Source organism: Sminthopsis crassicaudata, chromosome 1 (assembly GCF_048593235.1).
Source record: "Sminthopsis crassicaudata isolate SCR6 chromosome 1, ASM4859323v1, whole genome shotgun sequence".
Classification (NCBI taxonomy): Eukaryota; Metazoa; Chordata; class Mammalia; order Dasyuromorphia; family Dasyuridae; genus Sminthopsis; species Sminthopsis crassicaudata.
In genome coordinates, this window is record NC_133617.1 from 681,163,867 (window position 1) to 681,188,479 (window position 24,613).

Here is a 24,613-nt window from a genome sequence, read left to right on the forward strand (position 1 = left end):
TGATCTTATTAGAAATGTGCTCAGCTTTTCTCCATTACAAATAATGCTTACGGAAGGTTTAGGAGGTAGATACTACTTATTATTTTATGGAAACCTTCCTCTTCCCCTATTCTTTCTATGTTTATAATAGAAGTGGGTGATGTATTTTGTCAAAAGCATTTCTGTATCTATTGAGATGATCATATTTTTTTTGTTTTTGTTATTGATATGGTTGATTATGGTAATAGTTTTTCTGATATTGAATTACCCCTGCATTACAGGCATAGATCCCGCTTGGTCACAGTGTATTATCCTGCTGATAAGTTGCTGTAATGTCTTTTTTAATATTTTATTTAAAACTTTTGCATAATATTCATTAAAGAGATTGTTTTGGCTCTTCTTGGCTTAGATATCAGTGCCATAATTGTGTCATAGAAGCATTTGGCAGTACTCCTTCTTTACCTAATTTTCTGAATAGTTTACATAGTATTGGAACTAATTGTTCTTTAAATGTCTGGAATAATTCGCTTGTGAATCATTCTGGCCTTGCAGATTTTTTCTTAGGGAGTTCATTAATATACAAGTCATAATATGCTAAACAAAAGAAGCTTACATAAGGTCTTTCCTTTAGGTTGCTGGAGAACTTGTTCATAGATTACATCTTGAGACTCATATTGAAAAACCAGTGAATACCTACAGTGGAGGAACCAAGAGAAAACTATCGACTGCTCTGGCTTTGGTGGGAAAACCTGAAATTCTCTTACTGGTAAGAAGTGTGAATATTACCAAATTGATGTTCTTGAAACATGACCCACAATGAAATTGTCCTTTTAACTTGCAATTCTTTGTTAAGTAGAAATGATACTAATTTTGCCTGGCTATGTTTACATAAATAAATGAATTTCAGTTTTTATCTATTTTACATATTTTCTTAGAACCAACACTGGCCAAAAGTGAACCCTTAAATTGGTGAATATGTTCAATATACAATGTATCACAGTTCCCTCTTTTTCCTATTTTAAGTCTCACATCCGTTTCTTTTTATTGCCATGGTGTTTTTCCTTAAGTAAGAGTACTACAATATAGACACTTATTAAATATTTGTTCACTCTCGTATTCTTTTTTCCTGATATATTCCTAGTTCATCTATTCATACATATTGTGCTAGAACTCTCACATTTCCCTGAAATAGTTTTCTGTTGCCCTCCATTAAAACCCAACTCTTATAAATACCCTTTTATTATATTTGAATAGAAACCTCTAAATCATGCATGCTAAGATCCAGTTGAGTTATTTATATATAATAAAAATGCTAAATTTCCTTTCATCTTTTTTGTCCTAATGAGAAAATGCTGGATTTCTCTGTGACTTTTCTAAAGCATTAAGAACACTAACATGGCACAATGGAATTTAAAATGTTGTTAATCTGAAAACATTTTCTTTAGACAAGTGGATGTAACTAAATGACATAAGTTAGCTGGTACTTGTCATTTATTCATTATGATAACCAAATGTCAAATTTGATTGGTCTCAGCTTCCCAAATTAATTAAGGACAATAAAGATCACCATGATAATTTAATGCAAGGGAATATCCTTAGTGTTTTGTGATCCTATAATTATAAGCTTCCCTTGAACATGATAAATGAGAGAATGGGAGACTAGAGATTCTTTCTAAGAAGAAATAAAAAACCCTTTATCCAATTAAAAATTACTGTAGCTATAAATATACTCATAATGGCAGTTAAAAGAGTGGATAAATATAGTAGATAAATATATTTTAATGGATATCCTATAGTCTTAGTGCTAAAAAGAGACTTATTGGAACCCTGAGGTCCATTATTGTTATTTCAGTGTAGACATTCTTATTATTGGCTATGTTGTCAAATGTTATTGGGGATAAATGAAATAACTTTTAGAATTAGAAGAAACCTTAATACCCATTTAGTTCAGAAGCCTGCTCTCTTACTAATTTCCATTTTAACATAACCCATCATATTCAGACATATAGCTTGTATGGAAAACCCTTAATAAGGGGAAAGTCATTAGCAACCAAAATAGCATAATGCCTTAGCAATCTCCTCACAGATTGCAGTTGTTTTTAGGATCACAGTTTCAGTATAAATTTATAAACTTGTCAGCTATAACAAATCATTGAAGTGTGTCCATCTCTGGAGGGAGCAGAATATACAACTGGAATCACCTTGAGATCAAAACTTAGACCTATCCTTCCAAAAGTTTATGCAGAATGGAAGATGTTTTGTAGGGTTAGATGAGGACAATTGCTATGCCAATTTTCATGAAAAATAATAGAGTTAAAATATCTGAACTAGACCTAAAAGCTTGACTTAGTGATTTGGCAAAATTTGCTAATGCATTATTAAAATAATGGTTGTCTTGGGGAAAACAATATTTACACAGTGCAGCATGCATAGATGACTTGAGAACAAGTCATCAAAATAAAAAATAATAAGTCATGGTAGATTAATCTCCTTTTTCACAGAAGACTAGTCAATACTAGGGTTATTGCACATTTATTAAATGTATATATGGCATACTTTTGAGATTTACAAATGATGAAAAACCAGGATAGATAACTAACACATGAGATGGAAAATTGTATAAAGTTCTCAGTACATTCCTTAAATGTTATGTGATTATTGTTTATAAGGCATACTACTATTGATTTACCAGAAGATTAGAAATCTGTCTTTACTGATATTCTGCTTAATTTCTGCTATAAGGAAATATTCTGAGAATATATTTTTTTCAACTTTTAGGAAAATTTTCTACTTAAAAATCATTATCTCTAAATATTAGTATTTCTTTCAGTTGCCTTAATACTTAATACAAGTTTTTTTTAAAATAAAATACTTTTATGATTATATTTAGAATTAGTATTAGACACTAAAGCATTACTTTAAAGCTGTATCACAGTGATAGGAAAATAGCTGCATTTATTTTGCATAAAACCTTTAGTTATCAGACTTAATAATTCTATCAGCTAGTTTCTTTTTGATTGTTGTATGTGAGTTAAATCTTCAACAGGGGAAAATCTACATTTTAGAGCATGATTTTTTTTTTTGTAATTTGAAAATTCTATATTAGATCTAATTGTTATGATATCTCCAAAAGGCTTGATAAAATATAATGAGTTTTTTTTTAAATTTATAGGTAGGCATAAATTGCTGAAGGGAGTAGAGTTAATAGTAAATTCGTTTCCATATCATCATATGACTAACACCCAATTAAGTGATAAATTGGAGGATAAGTTGTGTGCTGTAATACCTTACTACAGGAAAATAAATAGACATTATAAACAGTGTAGTCTTAAATGAGTGCAAAGAATGAATTCACAAGTACAAAGTGGAGAGCTATGATTAAACAGTTTGAGTAGAAAATATCTGGGGATTCCTAGTAAACTACTACCCAAATAAATATGTGTTATTCCATTATTCTGTATGAGAAGAGGTAAAAGAACCTAGTGATGCTAAGGTAGCTGGAGAGAAGATGGGGGAACATAATAGTTTTCAAATATTTGAAAAAACTAAAGAATTAAATTGATTTTATTTGGTATAAGTTATAGAGGAGAACAATTAGACTTGGTAGGTGAAAATAATTTCCATAACAATTAGTTATAAAGTGGTTTGGATTGGGCTTCTTCCCACTAGAAATTTTCTAGCAATGGCAAAATGCTAAATTATTGGTTTATTAGAGGGGATCTTCAGTCACATATGAATCAAATTAACTGATTCTGAGATTTTTCTGGATTTTTAATTCTGAACTTCTTTCAATTAACATTTTTGGAAATGATATGAAATGGTTGTTTAATGAAATCTTTAGCTTTATATAATATACATAAGCTGCTTTTACTTAGCAGCTTCATACTCTTGAGGAGCTCCTACTTTAATGGAGAGACATTAAAACAACTATGTACAAATAAGATTTATACAGGATGAAGTGAAGAAAATCTAAGAGGAAAGGAACTCAAATTAAAGTGAACTAAGAAAGTATCTTACATAATGTATGAATTTTGGGTGAAACTCAAAGGAAGTCAATGGAATGAAGAAATAGAGATGGGGGACAAGCTAGCTAGTGAGAACACTAGAATTAAGACTAGAATCACTTCAAGAAACAAAAAGAAAAGGGAATTTCTAAATTAAAAATTATAAACAGCTTAGAAATACTTGTATAAATTTGTTTAAAAACAGTATAGCTTATATCACATATGTATTTTGTTTTATTTTTACATGTATATTAACTTTTAAAATTCACATTTCTCTATGAATCTTTTGGAGAGAGAAAATGAGAGCAAAAGGGAAAAAGCCATGGTAGAAGAAAACTAAAAAAGCAGAACAAAAGTGAACATAGCATGTGTTGATTTACATTCAATTCCATAATTCTCTTTCTGGATGCAAATTACATTTTCTATCCAAAGTTTATTGGCATTATCTTGAATCACTGAACTACTGAGAAAAATCAAGTATTCCATAGTTGATCATTGCATAATCATGCTGTTATCATGTACAATATCTTCCTGGTTCTGCTTATTCCACTCAGCATCACTGCATGTAACTATTTTTTAAATCAGCTTGTTCATTTAAAAAAAATAAAACAATATTATCCTATTAATTTTATATATCACAACTTATTCAGGTACTTCCCAATTGATGAGTATTTATTCATTTTCCAATTTTTTGCTACCACAAAAAGAGCTGATATAAACACTTTTGAAAATATGGGCTATTTTCCCTTCTTTATTATTTTCTTGGGATATAGACCCAGTAGTGGTACTGCCATGTCAAATGGCATAATATGCAGTTTTATACTCCTTTGGGCATAATTCCAAATTGCTCTGCAGAATGGCTGGATCATTTCACATCTCCACCAACAATCCGTTAGTGTCCCAATTTTCTCACATCCCCTCCAACATTTATCATTATCTTTTCCTAACATCTTAGCAAATCTGATAGGTGTGAGGTGATACCTCAGAATTGTCTTAATTTGTATTTCTCTAATCAATAGTAATTTGGAGTATTTTTTTCATATGACTATATATGGCTTTGATTTCATCATCTGAGAATAGTCTGTTTGTATGCTTTGACCATTTATCAATTGAAGAATGACGTGCATTCTTATAAATTTGACACAGTTCTTTATATATTTTAGAAATGAGATCTTTATCAGGAACACTGGCTATAAAATATTTTTCCCCAGCTTTTCACTCCCCATTCAATCTTATTTACTCTAAATGCCACCAGACAATTCCAACACATATCAGGGATCTGAGACAGGAATGGGGGCCAACTAGAAATTTTATTGTCTACTGATGCTTAGTGACAAATTCAGCATGAAATGAGAGGTATTTGTACTCAAGGTAAAAGCGAAGTGAGCAAATGAAAAAAAAATGTATCTGATAAGTTTTTGGTATCTAATATATATTATATCTAATATCTAATATTATATGTATATATATATACATATATATAAACAATTTGTGATATTTATATCTATATATTTTTTTTCTGTATCTATATCTATCTATATATAGAGAGATAATAGTAGACATTCCCAAGAGGTAAGTAGTCAAACCAGACACTTCTCAAATATTTTATAACCACATGAAAGAATGCTACAAATCCTTAAAATAGAGACATGCAAATCAAGTCGGTGTTGAAATTTCAGCTCATACACGAAATAACAAAAATGGCCATAGTAAAATCTTGGATGGATTGTGGAAAAATAAGCATTAAATCATTCTTGGTCATAGTATAATTGAAAAAACAGTTTGGAATCATACTAGAAAAGTAACTTAAAACATCTACACCTTTTGAGCCTGGGTCTCTATTTTTGTTGTGCTTTAGGGAATGAGGTTATAATTCCAGAGAAACCTGGGAATAGTTGAATGAACTGACAGAGTAAAATGAACAAAATCAAAACAATGTATACAATTCAAACAAATAAGACAAACAACTTTGAAAGAAAGAAATAGAATATCAGTGGGATAACTAATCATGCTTCTGGAGGTTGGTTAATATCCTGTTATAGGGATAGCATATACTAAGGAGATAAAGGATTCAGAATGCAAAAGAGATATATGGACATATAGACAAATATATACACATATACTTATATACACATACATATATATGTATATATATATATATATTCAACATAAAGAAATTCATTTTACCTAATTATTTGCATTTATAATGGGACTTTTGTTTTTCTTTTCAATGTCAGGGTATGAGCAAAAGAAGACTAAAAATATAATTTAAAAAATCATATTTTGTTAAAATAAACTTCCCAAAACAAGGCTAAGCATTTATTTTAAAGGGGAAAATAGATTTTTAAATATACATTAGCCTGAAAAATTTGAGGCAACAAAGATGACCATGAAACAACTTTTGAAGTGCAAAACTAATAAGGGAACAGAGCCAGACTAAGCTCAGACTAGGGTCATCAAGCCTTCAATACTTTAATCAATATATGTAGATATTTTACAACTGGGATTAGTTACTATCTCAGAGTAATTACTAAAGTGAGATTAAAAACAACAATAGTATTGCCTTGATTGACCACTGAATGACATGAACAATCTTGATGGAAGAATCGGGAAGAGAGAAGTAATTTAAATTGGGGCAACACTGTTAAATAATTAGAAAAAAAAACAAACACAAACAAAAGAGCCAAGTAAAAAGTATTTAGAGGAAAAGAGGAAATTAAGTCCACAGGAAAAAAAATTCTGTCTTTAAAGAGGAGAAGAACCAGGAGTCAATTTTTACTAAAAGTATAAATTTAATATATTTAATTATCAGAATGCAATTTAGTGTGTGTGTGTGTGTGTGTGTGTGTGTGTGTGTGTGTGTGTGTGTGTGTGTGTGTTTAGGGGACATGAAGATTGGATAATAATTAGTAATAAAAAATTAATAACAATGCATTTTTTCCAAAAAAGGAAATTGCTTTTAAAAAAGTATAATTAGTTCACCAATTATAACCCTGAATGTAAAACTCAACTTGATTGACTGTAGAATAGTAGCAAAAAATGTTTGTATATTTTAATTTATAGTACAGTGGTGGGCATTTTGGTATTGAAACTAGATACCTGAGTTGCAATCTCAGATAGATATTGGTTTTCCTCTAATTATCTGTGAGACCTTTCACAACTCATTTACTTTCTAGTGGACTTAATTTCCTTTTTATTAATGTAAGGAGGTTTTATTTTTGTAACTTGAAAAGTTTGTTCCATCTCTGATTTAATGATGGCACATTCCTATATACTGGAATCACAGTTCTGATTTCATAAAATCTGAATTCATACTTAGAACATTTTGTAATATTATTAAAGTAATTATTATATTCCTTAAAGGTACTACTAAGTAAATATTAAAATTAATTTTAGCAATTCATAAGTGAGATATTATGTCAAACAGATTCTTTTAAAAAAGGGAAGTTTTGATGCCAAAATTTGCTGAAAAGGGACATTAGCTATTGGAAAGAATAGTAAATGAAAAAAAATTTCCAATACCATATTAAGCTTTTATGGGTATTATGTCCTAGGTTATAAAGAAATAAATCCAGAAGGGCAGACATTTCCAATTCTACATCTGAATCATCATATCATAAAATAAATAAATATCAAATTCAAGACATAGTTTAAAAGTATGCAGCTTTATGCTTTTTTAAGAATACTTATAACTCACTTCATTGTCTTACCTTCGCTTGGCAAGCTTTCTCCATATCCTGTCAGACACTTTGTAGAATTCTCATCATCAAAAACTTAGATTCCAGCCCTGGTTTCCTTGCCCTTAGATGTGGATTCTTGCCTTTTCTTGTCAGGGTTCAGGCCTCCTCCAAATTGTTCATCAACAATTTCCTCCCCAAACTCACATTGTTATACTCCTCCCTCCAACATTCCAGAATTTTTTTTTTCTCCCAGAATTTTCTCCCCATGAGAGTTCCTTTAGAGCAATATAAATGCTTGCTTGCTTGTGTTTGAATGTCCTGCAATTAGTATATTGCCTAGAATATAGTAGGTTATTAATAAATATTTATTAGTTGATATCAGGATCTAACATTTAACAATGAAAGTACACTGGATTCCTCATTGATTATAATTACCATATTAATTTAACTATTCTCTCCTGTTGTTAAATTTCTTTTTGCAATTATAAATGATGTTGCTTTGAAAATCTTTGAACTTTGAACTAAGAGTAATTTTCTTCATTTTTATAATATGGGTCATGACATCATAAATGTAAAATACAATTTTTGAAAAATATTAGATTCCTAAAATAAAGTTATCGGATCAAAGTATATAGTTTTTAATTTTTTACTTTGTATTGAACATTTTCTTTCTCTTGCTTGAAATTCCCCATTATAAATAGCTGTGCCTTTTTAAAAGATCTCTGATAACTTGATTCTGATATTGTGAAAGTTATTTTTATTAGAGTAATATTTTCTTTTTATTAGTCATATAATCCAGAATTTTTTTTACCACAGTTATAGAATGTTAAACCATCAAAGTGATCTCATCTAATTTCCTCATAATTTTTGATAAGAAAACCAAAGGACAAAATAGTGGGTGATTTGTATAAGGCCTCCTAGGTAGGTAGTAAAGGAGGAGCAGGACTAGGATCTTATTACCCTATTCCTAAGGAAATAGCCTCTTCCCTGTACCTTAGTCTATATGGTTGGCCTTTCACAGTATCTACAGTCTTGTATTATTCTGTTTTGTTTTCCTTGAGGTGCCTCATAAATTCATATATTTTATCTATAGGATGAACCCAGCTCTGGAATGGATCCTGGTTCTAAGCGATACCTCTGGAAAACTATAATGAAAGAAGTTCAGGAAGGCTGTGCTGCAGTTCTTACCTCACATAGGTATATTGCTTTCATTAATAAGTTAAGAAATTTTAGCATAATAAAAATAGCTAACATTTCTGTTAGCAATAGCGACTCAAGAAAACTTTTATTGTTATTGTGGCTGCAACGAGTGTGCATAAATTGTGTCACATGCCTCAAGTTAATAAATGTGGTAATAAAATAATTAATAATAACAGTAACTTGAATTTGTATAATACTTTATAATTTACATGGGTTTTTTACATAATTTATTTTAATTGATCCTCACAACAACATGATGAGGTAAGTGCTCATTTTGTAGATATGCAAACTGAGGCTGAGAGAGGTTAAATGACATTCCCAGGATCACAAATAACATGTTTTCTGAAGCAGGATTCAAAATCAGGTATTCTATCCTCCAAGGATCCCACTATATCTACCACATTCCCTAGCTGTATCTAAAATCTAGGCAAATTCTAAGATACCAGTCTAAGCTGAGAGATAGTACCAATTGTATTTAAAATCAGTGCTGCTAAGTCATTTAACATATATTTATAAATCATTTACTGTATGTTGAGCACTGGGCTAAATACTGAGACCAAAAAGAAAATCAAAAACAGTTTATTCTCAAAGAGCTCACATTCCACTAGGATTGCAATATGCATACAACTAGTATATATAAATTATATGCAGAGTACACAGAAAGTAATCTCAAAAAGAAGAACTAGTAGTGTGGGTTGGAGGAACAGGAAAGACCTCTCGTAGATATGTAAGGTACAGAAGTAGGGTTTGAATTGAGTCTTGAAGGAAATCAGAGAAGGCAGATGGCAGAGGAAGGAAAATATTCTACATTTGGGAAACTAACCATGAAACAGAATAGAATGAGACTAAGAGGGTCTTGTGTGATGGATTAGGGGAATACTTATATTATTGGATTTTAGGAGTGTTTAGAAGTATGGAAGAAAAGTGTAAAAGACCAGGAAGATAGAAAGGGCCAAGGTATAAGGAGATTGATTCCAAATACAATGGGGAGCAACTGGCATTTGTTGAGTTGGGGGTTGTAATTTGTGACTTAGGAAATCGCACTGTGAGTTGAGTGGAGGATGAATTAGAGTATACAGATACATGGGGCAGAAAAAAACAAACAGAAGACTTTAGTAATAATTCAGATGTGTACGCCTTTGCTAGAATGGTGATGCTATATGAATGGTAAAAATAAGACATATAATAGAGATGTTAAGGTAGAAGAGACATGACTTGATGATAGTTACCTGATATGTACAATGTGAATGCTTCTGAATTTTATCTAAAGTATTTATCATAATGTGCAGTCATATATTCAGTGACTCTAGAAGAGGTCAACTCTATTTCTTCCATCTCTACTATGCCCTGACCCCTGTTCTCATATTTTAGGATAAGATTTTATCCACATTTTATTGTTCCCAACTTAACCTTTTTCCACTGTACCACGTTGTATGCTTAAATTCATATATTAGGATGAATTTTAAAGTCATGGTATGGACATTAACTTTCATAATTTCCATAATTTCTATCAACCCATTCTGTAACAAATTAACATAAATGAGGGGTGCTATGAAACAAGGGTAGTATGAACTAAGATTCTGTGAACTCCACAACGTTCATGTTTTGAAGCATCACAATTCATTCCCTCTAATGTAACACAATGGCAGCTAGGGGATAACTGCCAAACCTGGACAAAAGTGATCTGAGATACTAGCTGTGTGATCCTGGACAAGTCACTTATCTGGCTTACCTCAGTTTCCTCATCTGTAAAATGATTTGGAGAAAGGAAGGGCAAACCACTCCATTATTCTTGCCAAGAAAACCTGAAATCAGGTCATGCAGAATTGAACATGACTGAAAACAACTGAATAACTTTAGTAAGGCAAAGCTCAGTAAACTTTTTATCAACAGATGCCTGTTTAGCAATGAGTATCACTATCCTCTGTGTAGAAAAAACAAATCACCTCATCATTTATATGTACAGTCAAGTTCTACTCAGAAATTAGATGGTTGTCTAATCTGTATCCTCACCTTAGTATTTGAGAAGGAAAAGACAAAAATAATTCATAGAGAAGTAGGGAAAGAGGAAAGATTACAATTCAAGGACAGGTGCAGCCCTGAATCCTTTATATCGTTCTAGAAGTAGGTGAGTAGAATTCAAATCTCCTAAATACCTATACTGTTGTTTTTAGAGAATTTCCTCCTCAAACACATTTTCTACATCCTACATAAGGATGATTCTGAAATCAATTCATTTGCTGCCTTAGGTCTTGTAACATCAGGGGAAGAGTCAGGAAATATTTCTATCACTCATCAATGTTCCATAATATTTGAATTTCAACTATCCAATATTTTCCTATAGATTTAAATCTGTGTCATTTGACATTTGCTTTTTGTCACAATGTGCTGGTAGTATGCTTAAATATTATCAAGAAAATTTCTATATTCTACTCTTCTAGCCTGTTTTAAAGATCAATTAAAATACTTTGAACAAAGTCAACTTTCCTAAGTATATGGCCTAACTGCTTAATGCATTTTTGTCCTTATTTTCCCAGCATGGAGGAATGTGAAGCCCTTTGCACTCGACTGGCAATCATGGTCGATGGAAGTTTCAAGTGTCTAGGTTCTCCCCGGCATATTAAAAACAGGTATAATGCTTTTTGACAATTGAACCTACTGTTACCCAGTTCTGTCAGCTATTTCAAGGACTGATAGATTGGGTAAGGAAGCAGTGGTATTTCTGTTGTCCATTCTTTTTTTTTCCTGGCTGGGTTAAAATGCAAGAGTGAAAGAATTGTGTTTTTTCCCATGAAAGATTCTATTTAGTAACATGTCCCAAGAGGGCTATAGTCAGCATGGCTAGTTAGGAATGAAGAGGCAAAGCCCCATTGGCTTGGATTCAGAAAGCTCCACTGCTATCCAGTGCAGTGGTGCTTTTAAGCTCAGGTTCCATCACTTACCATATTAAATAGCAATAATGAGAAGTCACTGGAGTGTCTTCAGTGCTTAATTTCTTTTCTTTTCTTTTCTTTTTTTCTTTTGGGTGGGGAGCATAATGAAAACAAGAGGCGGCTAGGTGGCCTAGAGTGGATAGAGCTCTGAACCTAGAGTAAGGAACTGAATTAAAATCTGGCCTCAGACATTTAATAGCTGCATAACTAGAGAATCTTTTACCGTGGTTTGCCTCAGTTTCCTTATCTCAAAAATGAGTTGGAGAAGGAAATGGGAAATCACTCCAATATCTTTGCCAAGAAAACTCCAAATTACACAGAATCAGATACAACTAAAAAATTACTAAGTAAGGAAAAGAACAAAAAGGAAACTATTTTACTACCCTATAGCTTTACTTAGGTGCACACCAAAAGATCTCCATCCTGAATTCTAATCTCTGATATAGTTTTTGTTTAGGTTGATTCTATTCTATTGATGGCTTACTTTTGGGGTTACCTGTACTATCATGACCAGAAACTAATCAATCAACCAACAAGTATTTGCTAAATAGATATTATGTACTAGGTACCTGAGATTCCAGACATTGGGTCTGTGGAAAAAAAAATCTAAAGGATACTGGACTCAAGAAATTTATATTCTAGAGGGATATAATATGTACATGTAAATATATGTAGGCTACTGTTACAACAACATGTGAATTCATTAGTATAGGGAACTGTGAGATGATCAAACTCCCTCTATCATTTGACACTTACTTTGCAACTTATAAAGAATTACCTGTTGCACAGAGGGATTAAGTCACTTGGCCAGGGTCACACTGTCAGTATAGAGACATAATAAACCTGGTCTTCAGGTTGGATCTCTATCCACTAAGATTTTCTTCCTTATGTTTACACACATGTACGAGTATGTTCATGAACACATGCATAAACACACAAAGAACATGGAGATGGGAGATGGAATAAAATGTGTGAAGAGCATATACAACAACATCATGACCTTTTTTTTCCTCTCAAATGCTGCTTCTCTTCTATATTTTTACATTCTCTGTAAAAGTCACTCTTCTCTCGGTTATCAAGATCTTAAACACTGAAAGCAATTTGGATCTTTATTTTTTATCTTCCCCTCTCCCCCACAACAATCCATCCTTTGTCAAGTCTTATATCTTGTAATTGTGATATGTATTTCATATGTTTCGTCATTTGTAGTCCCCTGACACAATCTCTGACCAGACACCAATTTCTTCTAGTTTTCCAATATGGGGGGGATGTCAACACAAAGTGGAATGACTTCAGTTACTATGTGATCAGTAAAAGAAGCATGGGAAGCCTCTTGAACAAAGAAGCACAGAGGCAGTGAGCTCACAATCCCTATTTCATGCTTCATTTCTAGAATATAGGGGCAGTTTTCCTTGATGATCTCTTGAAGAATGTTATGCAGTCGCTTTATTTAGTAGACCAATAATTTTCAAATTGTCTCTTCTGGATCTATTTTCCAGGTAGGCTATTTTTCCAATAAGGTATATTATATTTCCTTCCATTTTTTCATTCTTGTTTGATTCTTGATGTCTCTTCGAGTCTTTGGCTCTATTTGTCTCATTCTAGTTTTTAATGTTTGATTTTCTTCAGTTAGCTTTTGTATCACTTTTTCCATTTTGATAGTTCTATTTTAGAGGGTGGTGTTTTTTAGTATTTTTTTTTAATTTGGCCTATTGTATTTATTAAGGAATCATCTTCCTTTTCCAAGCTATTTATTCTCCTTGAAAACTTCTCATTTATTTTCTCACTTTTTTCTTCTATCTCTCTTATTTGCCTTTTAAAATCTTTCATGAGCACTTCCAAGAAGCCTCTTCTTGAATGATAACAATTCATATCACTCTGAGATTTCCTCTGTGGACATTTTGTCCTCATCTGACTTGGTGTTTTGGTCTTTCCTGTCAAGATAGTAGCCTTTCTATGGTCAAGGTTCTTTTATGTTTCTTGCTCATTTTCTTTCCTTTTCTTTTGGTATTTCCGCTTTATTTATTTATTTATTTTATGGTTGAACTTTATTTCTGGGGGAGTACTATCTCAAGTTTCCTGTGCAGCTCTAAGCCTTAGCTTTGAGCATAGGGTCACTGTGTGTTTGTAAGGCATAGCTTTATCTGTATTTTCCAGGAAACTTCTTGGTTTTCTAGAATTTACTTTCTGAGATGGGACTGGACCATCTTAACTTGTTTGCTCCACTACTGAGCTAGTTCTGAGGATCTTAGTTTCTGCTCTGCTATGATTAAGACCCTCTCATTGGCTTTCTAAGACTCTTTTTGAGCTGGACTGAACACCCATTTCATCCCAGTGAGACTGACCTTTCTTGAAGTTTTTTCCAATCTACCTTGAGGTGGAGAGTAGTTTCATTCCATCATTCTCTATTCAGAAACTTGGGTTCATGTGGTTTTTGAGGGAAATTGGGAAAACTTCAGAAGCTTCCTGGCTTTACTCCAATGAACAATTTTGAAGTATATAACAGCTCACTTTTTCTTTGGGAAAATATTTAAAACACTCATTGAATTTTATATCACTCTATTACTTAGAGAATCCTAGAAAAACAACTAAAAAACCTACCGGAACAATTCACAGCTTCAATAAAGTTGCAGGGTATAAAATAAACCCATACAAACTTTCATCATTTCAATATATTACTGACATAGCCCTTCATTAAGTGGTAGAAAGAGAAATTCAATTTTAATAAATATAGACAAAATAAAATATTTGGGGGTATATCTGTCAAGACAAACCCAAGCACTATATGAACATAATTACTAAAACCTCAAACAAATGAAGTCAGATCTTAACAAATGGAAAAATACAATTTGCTGGTGGGTAGGTTCTGTCTAATTTGGTCTACATGCTCGATGCCATAACAATCAAACTGCCAAAAATGTATTGTAGAACTAGAAAAAAAATAATAAAATTCATCTGGAAGAACACAAGATCAAGATTATCAAGGGAATTCATGAAAAAAAAATAACAAGGATGGTGGCTTAGAAATTCCAAAAATTATAATATAAAACAACAGTCATCAAAACCATTTCTTACTGGCTAAAAAATAGTGGTAGATTAGTGGAATAGATTATATATACACACCATAATAATCAAGATCTATAGTAATTTTGTATTTGATAAACCTGAATAAAAATTTACTATGTAACAAAAACTTCTGGGAAAACTGGAAAATATGTCAAAAACTCAGCATGTATCTCTTGTCCTATACTAAAATAAGGTAAAAAAGCAGAAAGAATGATACCATAAAAAATTAGGAGTGCATTCACCTATCAACTCTTTGGAGAAGTGAGGAATTTATGCGCAAAGAAGAACTAGAGAACATTATGAAAGGCAAAATGGACAACTTTGATGACATTAAGTTAAAGTTTCTGCACAAACAAAACCAACAGAAACAAGATTAAAAGGGAAGTACAAAGCTGGGAAAAATCTTTACAGCCAATATTTCTGATAAAGGTCTCATTTCTAAAATATATAAAGAACTATGTGAAATTTAAAAGAATACAAATCAAGCTCCAATTGTTAAATGATTAAATGATATAAACAGACAATTTTCAGATGATGAAAATAAAATAATCCATAATCATATGAAAACATGCTCTAAATCACTATTGAATAATGAAATGCAAATCAAAACAACTCTGAGACACCACCTCACACCTCCCAGATTGTCTAATATTATAAGAAAAGATAATCATAAATGATGGAGCCAAGGGAAATCTGGGACACTAATGCATTGTTGGTGGAGTTGTGAAATGGTCCAGCTATTCTGGAGAGAATTCTACAATTATGATCAAGGGACTATCAAATTGTGCATGCTCTTTGACACAGTTTTGCCATTAATGGGTCTGTATCCCAAGGGACTCATAAAGAAGGGAAAAGGACTCACATGTGTAAAAATGTTTATAGCAGCTCTTTTTGTTGTAGCAAAGGTTTGGAAAATGAGTAGATGTCCATCAATTGGGTAGTGGCTGAATTATTGTTCTATAAAAATTATGAAAAAACTGTTTTAAAAAAAAGCCTGGACAGATTTACACAAACTGATGCTGAGCAAAACAAGAAGAACCAGGAACACATTGTACACAGTAACAGCAAGAATATGCAATGATCAAGTGTGAAAGACTTGGTTCTTTTCAGTGGCTCAGTGATGCAAAGCAATCCCAATATATTTTGGGCCTTGCCATCTGCATCCAGAAAAGGAACTATGGAGATTAAGTGTAAATCAACATGTTCTATGTTCACTTCTTTTTTCTGTTTTTTTTTTTTTTTTTTTTTTTTTTTTTTTTATCTCCCGTGCTTTTTCCTTTTTGCTCAGATTTTTTTTCTGCCAACATGATTCATAAAGCAATGTGTATTAAAAATAAATAAAATAAGTGGAAAAAAATCTAAAAACAAATATACTTGGAAATATTTCTATTATTATGTGCCTTTTTTTCCTGAAGGTAACTTACATTACCCATAAAATTTCTCCTATTTGCTCTTATTTGCAAACTATTTCCCTAAACATATTGTCAATGTATTTTGAATTCCATTGCTTGACAAAGGGTCAACATTCTCTGATTACTTTGTAAAAATTACAACAATAACAAAAAACGACTGGCATCAAATAATATAAAATTTTGCTAATTGTACTTTAACAAAAACTTCACAGAACTCATGGACAGAATTGAAAATTAGCGGGACCAGGAAATCGTTGTATATTTAAACAACAATAGTATAGGATGATCAATTCTGATGGATGTGGCCATTCTCAACAATGAGATGTACCAAATCAGTTTCAATAGAGCAGTAATGAACTGAACCAGCTACACCCAATGAAAGAACTCTGGGAGATGACTATGAACCACTACATAGAATTCCCAATCCCTCTAATTTTGTCTGCCTGCATTTTGGATTTACTTCATAAGCTAATTGTACACTATTTCAAAGTCCGATTCTTTTTGTACAGCAAAACAACTGTTTGGACATATATACATATATTGTATTTAATTTATACTCTAATATATTTAACATGTATTGGTCAACCTGCAATCTTGGGGGGGAGGGGAAAAATTAGAACAAAAGGTTTGTCAATTGTCAGTGTTGTAAAATTACCCATGCATATATCTGGTAAATAAAAACTATTAAAATATTTAACAACAACAACAACAAAAAAGAAAATTAGCATCATAATTTGGTAAGCATTGTCCAATGATGCATTTCCTCTGATTTGATCTATGCATCTTTGTTGAGTCTTCTATTTAGCTATGATGTTCATTAAAATCAGTATCAAAATAAAATACAGATGATGAAACTGAAAAAATAGGGTTAAGTGATTTTCCCAGAGTCACTTAAGTGTCTGAGACAGGTTTTAAATTTTGGTCCTCTTGACTCTAGGCCCACTACTCTATTCACTGCACTACTTATTCTCCCTATACTTGTCTTATTGCATTCATTTTAATGATTGCACTAGTTTGTTTTTAGTGGCTGTTTCATACTGTTGATTTACATTGAGTTAATCAATAAACATTTATTACATATCTATATACATATATAAAATCAACACGCATATATATTTGATTTCCCCATTAAGATGTTTGTATCTAGATATCCAGTTCACACACACATATATGCATATATGAATATATACACATGTAAATGTTTAATTATAAATATCCATGCTGGATATTTAAATATGAGATGATTTGAGAGAGACTACACTAGCAATTGGAGGGAATCTTGAAAGGCTTGATGTGCAAAGTAATATTTAATTTGTATCTCAAAAGGAAAGGAAAGATACTGTGAGGTTGAGAAGAAAGGATTGTATTTTAGGCATATAGGATACCCAGTGTGAAGACAAATCATAAAATGAATATCTTCTGTAAAGAATAAAAATAGGACTAGTTTGGCTAGATTGCTGAGTATAAGAGAATAAATACATATACAACAAGTTTGAAAAGATAGTTTGGGGCCAGTTCATAAAAAAAAAAAAAACTTTTAAATGCAAATGGAGAACTATATATTTTATCCTACTTCACTAAAAAATCCAAATTTTTGTCAGTCATTATCTTTTTCTTTTTTTCTCTTCCCTATATGGTATTTGCTTTGTTGATCATTTTGAACTAAAGTACAATAGCTTATTCATCATAATTAAGTGCTATCTTATAACTTAAACACTGGGTTATAGTGTTTAATTATGCAAAGATCATTTTGGCTCCTGACTTAGTTACCTATTTTGTTAGCTACTCCTTCCGTTTTTCTACTATCTGATTTGACAAACATGCTATGATATATCCAAAATATTAACAATTGAAAAAAATGTTTAAAACAATTTGAAGCCAAACACAGATCCTTGGGGCACTGTCCTGGAGACGGCCTTCCAAAATGACATCTGAAAATTAATGAGTAGGCTTTGGATCTAATCAGTCAGCCAATTTAGAATCCACCTAATTATAATAACATCTAAACCACATGTGTCTTTGATCAGTACAAGCACAACATGAAAGGCTTTGCCAAACACTTTGCTAAAATCAAAACATTTGCATCCCAAGCATGCCCCTGATCTAATAGTCTAGTAATCCCAACCAAAAAGAAAATAAGGTTGCTTTGGTATGATTCATTCTTGATGGAGTTCTACTGGCTCTTTGCTTCCTTTTCTAAGTTTTCACAAACTATCCAATGTTTTCTAGCATTTTCCTAGGAGTTAAAATTAAACTGACTGTTCTATAGCTTAGTAGTTGACTTTCTCCTTCTTTTAAAATTATTGGGATATTTGACAATCTGTATATTCTTATAAATATTTGGAGTTAGTGACATTGTACACAAAACCTTTTGCTTTTCTTTACTATCTGTGTAGGCTTAAGGAAGTTGCCTAATATCTCTGGGTGTCAGTTTCTTAAACTATGAAGTGCAGGTGATTGTAATAGATAATGCCTAAATTAATTCTAAGTTATAGGATCATATAATTTTAATTTCCTTTTCACTTGACCACACTGTATCTTTATGTCACAGAAAAAAATTAACCCTTTTATTACACATATCTGGTCACATCACTCCATTCTTCAGGCATTTTCAATTAATTTTATTTCATTGTAAATAAACTAGAAAATTTCAAACATGGCATTTGTAGCCTTCAACCTCTGGCTCTAAGCTATCTTTCAAGTTCTGTCATACTTCTGCTCATGCTAAGTTGTTTCTGCTACAAGTATGCCTCAAATGAAGCTTAAGGTGTATGCTGTTTCTTATACCCAAATGAACCTGCTATTTACTATTCTCTATGTAAAAATTAAATCTTTTTTGGTAGTCTATAGCTACTATGTAATATCTATTCTCAATCTTCCAGTTAGAAATAAGCTCTATAATCTTTCAATATGCAGAACATTTTATCTCTAGTATGAAGAGCATCAAAGAATATATATATTGCATATATATATATACATATAATACATACATGCATATCTAGGCTTTTTACATAAAATGGAATATATAAATGTAAACTAAGCAATTATTTATAATATAAATATACATATATATATATATATATATATTCATCTATATTTGTATCTATCTATCTATTTATCTATCTATATAGGACATGGTCTCTATGGGTAATGAACCAAAGTCCTATTAGAGGAAATTAATACAATAAATAATTCAATGCATAATAGTAGTCAAGCCAAATAATTTAGTATCAACAGATCCAGATGGTTGGTAAGAATAGTCAAAAAGTTTAAAACATTCATTAACACTTAGGATGAAATGGAAGTGGAAGGTTTGCGTAATGCTTTAAAGCCTCATAAAGGTTATACATACATTATCTCATCTGATCCTTACAACAATTCTGTGAAATACATGTTACAGATATTATAGGTCTCAAATTCATCAATGAGCTCTACCCCAAACATGTGAAGACTTCTACTGTTTGAATGAATAGATCTGTTCCTGTATCCATAAAGGTTGTTGAAACAGACTTTGTGGGGCACATGAAGTTTAGTGAGCTATAAAAGATGCCAAGGTCATCCACTACATCCCAGATCATTGCAAGTCATTTTTTTTCTTTTGTCTTGCCACTGGACTTTGATGACTCTGGAAAAGAGCAAAGTTAGTGATTTTGTATAGCTATGTCTCAATTAAATCCAATTTATGGCCAAGATATCACCACATGGTACTATTTGTCCTCTATGAAAAGGACAAAAATGAGTATCAGAAATTATCAATTATTATGTAAGAATTATAATTATCTCTGCTCATCTCTCCTTTATTAGTGGTGTTGTAAGTTTTAAGAAAATTTGTGTTTATTTCAATTTTAAAAAATTGCTCCAGAACAAAATTTTAAAATTTATTTTTTATATAAAACACTGGGACAGTTTTTATTCATATTCATGGGTCTAAAAAGTATTTGTTTAAAGAAACTGAAATTACTGACCAACCAATAAGTACTTATTAAGTGACCTCTATATTCTCAAAGATTTAATGTTTTAACAAATGAAATTATTTGAATATTTTTATATTTATTCTATATGTTTACATTTACATAAATGTAAACATATAGAATAAATATAAAAGTCTAAACATAGATAAATAGAAAGTATTTAAATGCAAGGTAGTCTGAGATGGAGAACACTAGGAAGAAAAGTTTCCTGAAGATGATTTTTTTACTAAATATTGAGGGAAGACAGAGATTATACGGAGTGAAACTGAGGAGTAAATGTTTGATAATATAGTGAAATGGAAATTGAAGTAAACTTTTGAGAAAAAAATAACAAAATTTGCTAGTTTCACTGAATAGAAGAGTGAAGAATGGGAAGAAATAAATAATGATCCTGAAAATATAGATTGGGGATAGGTAACAAAGTTCCTTAAAAACCTAATAGAAGGGTTTAGGTTATGTTCTAGAGACAGCAGTAAGCCACTTGTATTATTATTATTATTTTTTATAATTATAACATTTTCTTTGGCAGTATATATGCATAGGTAATTTTTTTTTTACAACATTATCCCTTGTACTTCCTTCTGTTCCGAGTTTTTCCCCTCCTTCCTTCTATCCCCTCCCCTGGATGGTGGACATTCCCATACATATTAAATATCTTATAGTATATCCTAGGTACAATATATATATATGCAGAACCGAATTTTGTTGTTATTGTTGTTGCAAAGGAAGAATTGTATTCACAAGGTAAAAATAATCTGGGAAGAGAAACAAAACAAAACAAAAAACAAACAAACAAAAAAAACCAATGCTCACAGTTTACACTCATTCCCCAGTGTTCCTTTTCTGAATGTAGCTGATTCTGTCCATCATTGATCAATTGGAATTGGATTAGCTCTTCTTTATGTTGAAGATATCCACTTCCATTAGAATAGATCCTCATACAGTATCATTGTTGAAGTGTATAATGATCCCCTAGTTCTGCTCGTTTCACTAAGCATCAGTTGATGTAAGTCTCTCCAAGCCTCTCTGTATTCCTCCTGTTGGTCATTTCTTACAGAGCAATAATATTCCATAACCTTCATATACCATAATTTACCCAACCATTCTCCAATTGATGGGCACCCATTCATTTTCCAGCTTCTAGCCACTATGAAAAGGGCTGCCACAAACATTTTGGCACATACAGGACCCTTTCTCTTCTTTAGTATTTCCTTGGGATATAAGCTCAGTAGTAGCACTGCTGGGTCAAAGGGTATGCACATTTTGATAACTTTTTGGGTATAATTCCAGATTGCTCTCCAGAATGGTTGGATTCTTTCATAACTCCACCAACAATGCATCAGTGTCCCAGTCTTTCCACAGCCCAAGCCACTTGTATTTATTGAGATTGGGAATAATATGATGAAATTTATGGTTAAGAAAAATCACATTACTAGTAAGGTGGAGATAGACTGAAAGGAGAAGAGACCTTCGTCAGGAAGATCAATTAGGATCTGTTTCCACTATCCAGATGAATGGTGAAGAAGATCTGAAATAAAGGAATCAGCTAGAAGCAATTTTGTGCAGGTAAAAACAAGATTTACAACTAATTGGTTATATGGAAGAGAATGTAAGAAATTGAGGATAAAGCCAAATCTATGAATCTGGGAGATCTGAAGAATATTGATGCCTTTTCCAGAAATAGACAGATGAAGAAAAGTTGGTTTGAAGAGAAAGATAACTTTTATTTGAGACTTGTTGAAGTTGTTATATCTTTGATGCATCCAGTATGAAATATCTTATTGGCAACTGGTGATGTTAGACTGGATATATAAATCTTTTAGTTATTTGCATGGAGAAGATAATTAAATATCTAATATGGACTTACTAAGAGAGAATGTAAACAGAATAAAAGAAGGTCCATGAAAAAAAAAAAAAAGCTTTGGGAAACAATGATTGTTAGGATATATAGCATAGAGAAGAAAAGTGAGAGAATAAGCATTTGTATAGTGCACACTGTGCCAAATACTATGCTAGGTGTTTTACAAATATTTCATTTGATTCTGAGAATAATCCTTAGAGATTGGTACTACTATCATCTCTATTATATAACGGAGTGAGGGTTAAGTGACTTGAATACTAGCTAAAGTTGTTCTGGGCACTGTGCTATGTGCTTTACAAATTTTTATCTCATTTGATTCTCACAACAAACCTGAGAGGTTGGTGCTATTATTACCCCTTCCATTTTACACATATGGAAACTGAGGCAAGTAGAAATTAAATTAATTTCCCAGATTTATACAGAAAGTCTCTGAGGACAGAGCTGAAGTCAGATCTTTGTAATGCAGGCTCTCACCCCTGTATTATGTAGCTGTTTCAAGTAGGAAGGTGGAAGAATTCTTTAACTTAGCTCCCTTCACTGCTTAAATTCTATTCAATCTTTGATCTTTGAGAAAGAAGTCTCAGCTCTACTATTTGTGTAATTTCAAATAAAGGTCATACATTAGTAAATGTGAGTCAAAGAGGCATACTAAAGAAAAGAAAGCTTTTGTATTAACATATATGTTAGTAGTCTTCTACGGAGCAATATTTCCTCAGAAAGATGAGTACTAATAATTAACTGCCTCATTAAACTTGATGGAATGAAATTCTAAAATAATAATCCTGACAGATCTTTCTGTCATTACATTATAGCAAGCAAAGTAACTTACTACATCTTTATACTATCATTAAAAATAGTAAGGTTGTATTCAAGAGGAGAAAGGAATATCTATTTTATCTAGACATCTTTTGTTGATGTCAAGATTCATTTAATCTGAGAGAGTATTTCCATGTTACCCTAATAGATAAGCAGAAGCACAAGGTTAAAGCAAACAACATCATTGATTGAGAAGAAATGAAGGAAAGGGTAGAAAGAAGAAGGGAAAGAAAGAAAGAAGGAAGGAAAAACTGAAAGTGGGAAGAATGAAATATGGAGGGAAGAAAGTAACATATTCTATTACCCTTGTGGATATTATACTTTAGTGTTTTCACACAGAAGATGTATAGATTTTTAAAATGTGATACTTTAGCTAGAAACTGGACGATGAATGGATGCCCATCAATTGGAGAATGGTTGGGTAAATTATGGCATATGAAGGTTATGGAATATTATTGCTCTGTAAGAAATGACCAGCAGGACGAATACAGAGAGGCCTGGAGAGACTTACATCAACTGATGCTGAGTGAAATGAGCACAACTAGGAGATCACCGTACACTTCAATGCTGTATGAGGATGTATTCTGATGGAAGTGGATATCTTCAACATAAAGAAGATCCAACTCACTTCCAGTTGATCAATGATGGACAGAAATAACTACACCCAGAGAAGGAATACTGGGAAGTGAATGTAAATTGTTAGCACTACTGTCTATCTACCCAGATTACTTAAACCTTCGGAATCTAATACTTAATGTGCAACAAGAAAATGGTATTTACACACATGTATTGTATCTAGGTTATATTGTAACATATGTAGAATGTATGGGATTGCCTGTCATCAAGGAGAGGGAGTAGAGGGAGGGAGGGGATAATTTGGAAAAAATGAATACAAGGGATAATATTATAAAAAAATTACTCATGCATATATACTGTGAAAAAATTATAAATAATAAAAAAAATGTGATACTTTGAAATTAAGTGAAAGAGTGTTATCTAAAGAAGGGAATCAAAAAAATTCTTATAGGGAATGCTATGTAAGCTAAGCCTTGAAGGAAGCTAGATATTTTTAATGTAGGTTATGAGTAGAGCATGCTTGTTAGGCTTGGGCAACAAGATGCCCAAAGGCATTGATATTGGAATAGATTGTTGATTTTGGAAAACAGAAAGTAAGACAGTTTGTCAGGAACATAAAGTACCTATAGGTAGTAATGTGCATTAATCCTAGAAAAGTAGTATGGATCCACATTAGGAAAATTTATTTTTGTAAAACTGAGGAATTTGTGCTTTATCATGGGTCAAGGGGGAGCCAATGAAGACTGTGAAAAAAAAAACCATTCAGATTAATGTTTTAAGAAGATTATTTTTGACATTTTTGTGATTAAAGAGGAGAGAGCCTAGGAACTGGGATTCTAATTAGGAAATTAGTAGTCTAGACAGGAGGCTAGGAGAGTGATCCACTGGCCATGGGATTAGAAAGCAATAGAAATGATTTGTATGTAGAATCAATAAGATTTAGTAGCTGTTGGGATATAAAATATGATAGACAAGAGAAAAAGAGGATTTCACAGTTACCGATCTTAGTAACTGGAATTATAGTGATAGCTTCAACAAGATAAGTAAAGTTTGAAAGAAAAGCAGAGTTGTTACAGACAAGCAAAGAAAAAGGCTACTTTCTGTATATGTTGAAC

At 31.9% G+C, this 24,613-nt stretch overlaps 1 protein-coding gene across 1 annotated transcript in view; it reads left to right on the plus strand.

The window, feature by feature from the left end:
• ABCA13 (ATP binding cassette subfamily A member 13) overlaps positions 1–24,613 on the plus strand; it is a 523,487-nt gene that overhangs the window by 472,581 nt on the left and 26,293 nt on the right. The window contains 3 exon segments of the mRNA XM_074283590.1: positions 611–745; positions 8,757–8,860; positions 11,401–11,493. Of these exon segments, the coding sequence (XP_074139691.1) occupies positions 611–745; positions 8,757–8,860; positions 11,401–11,493 (332 nt within the window).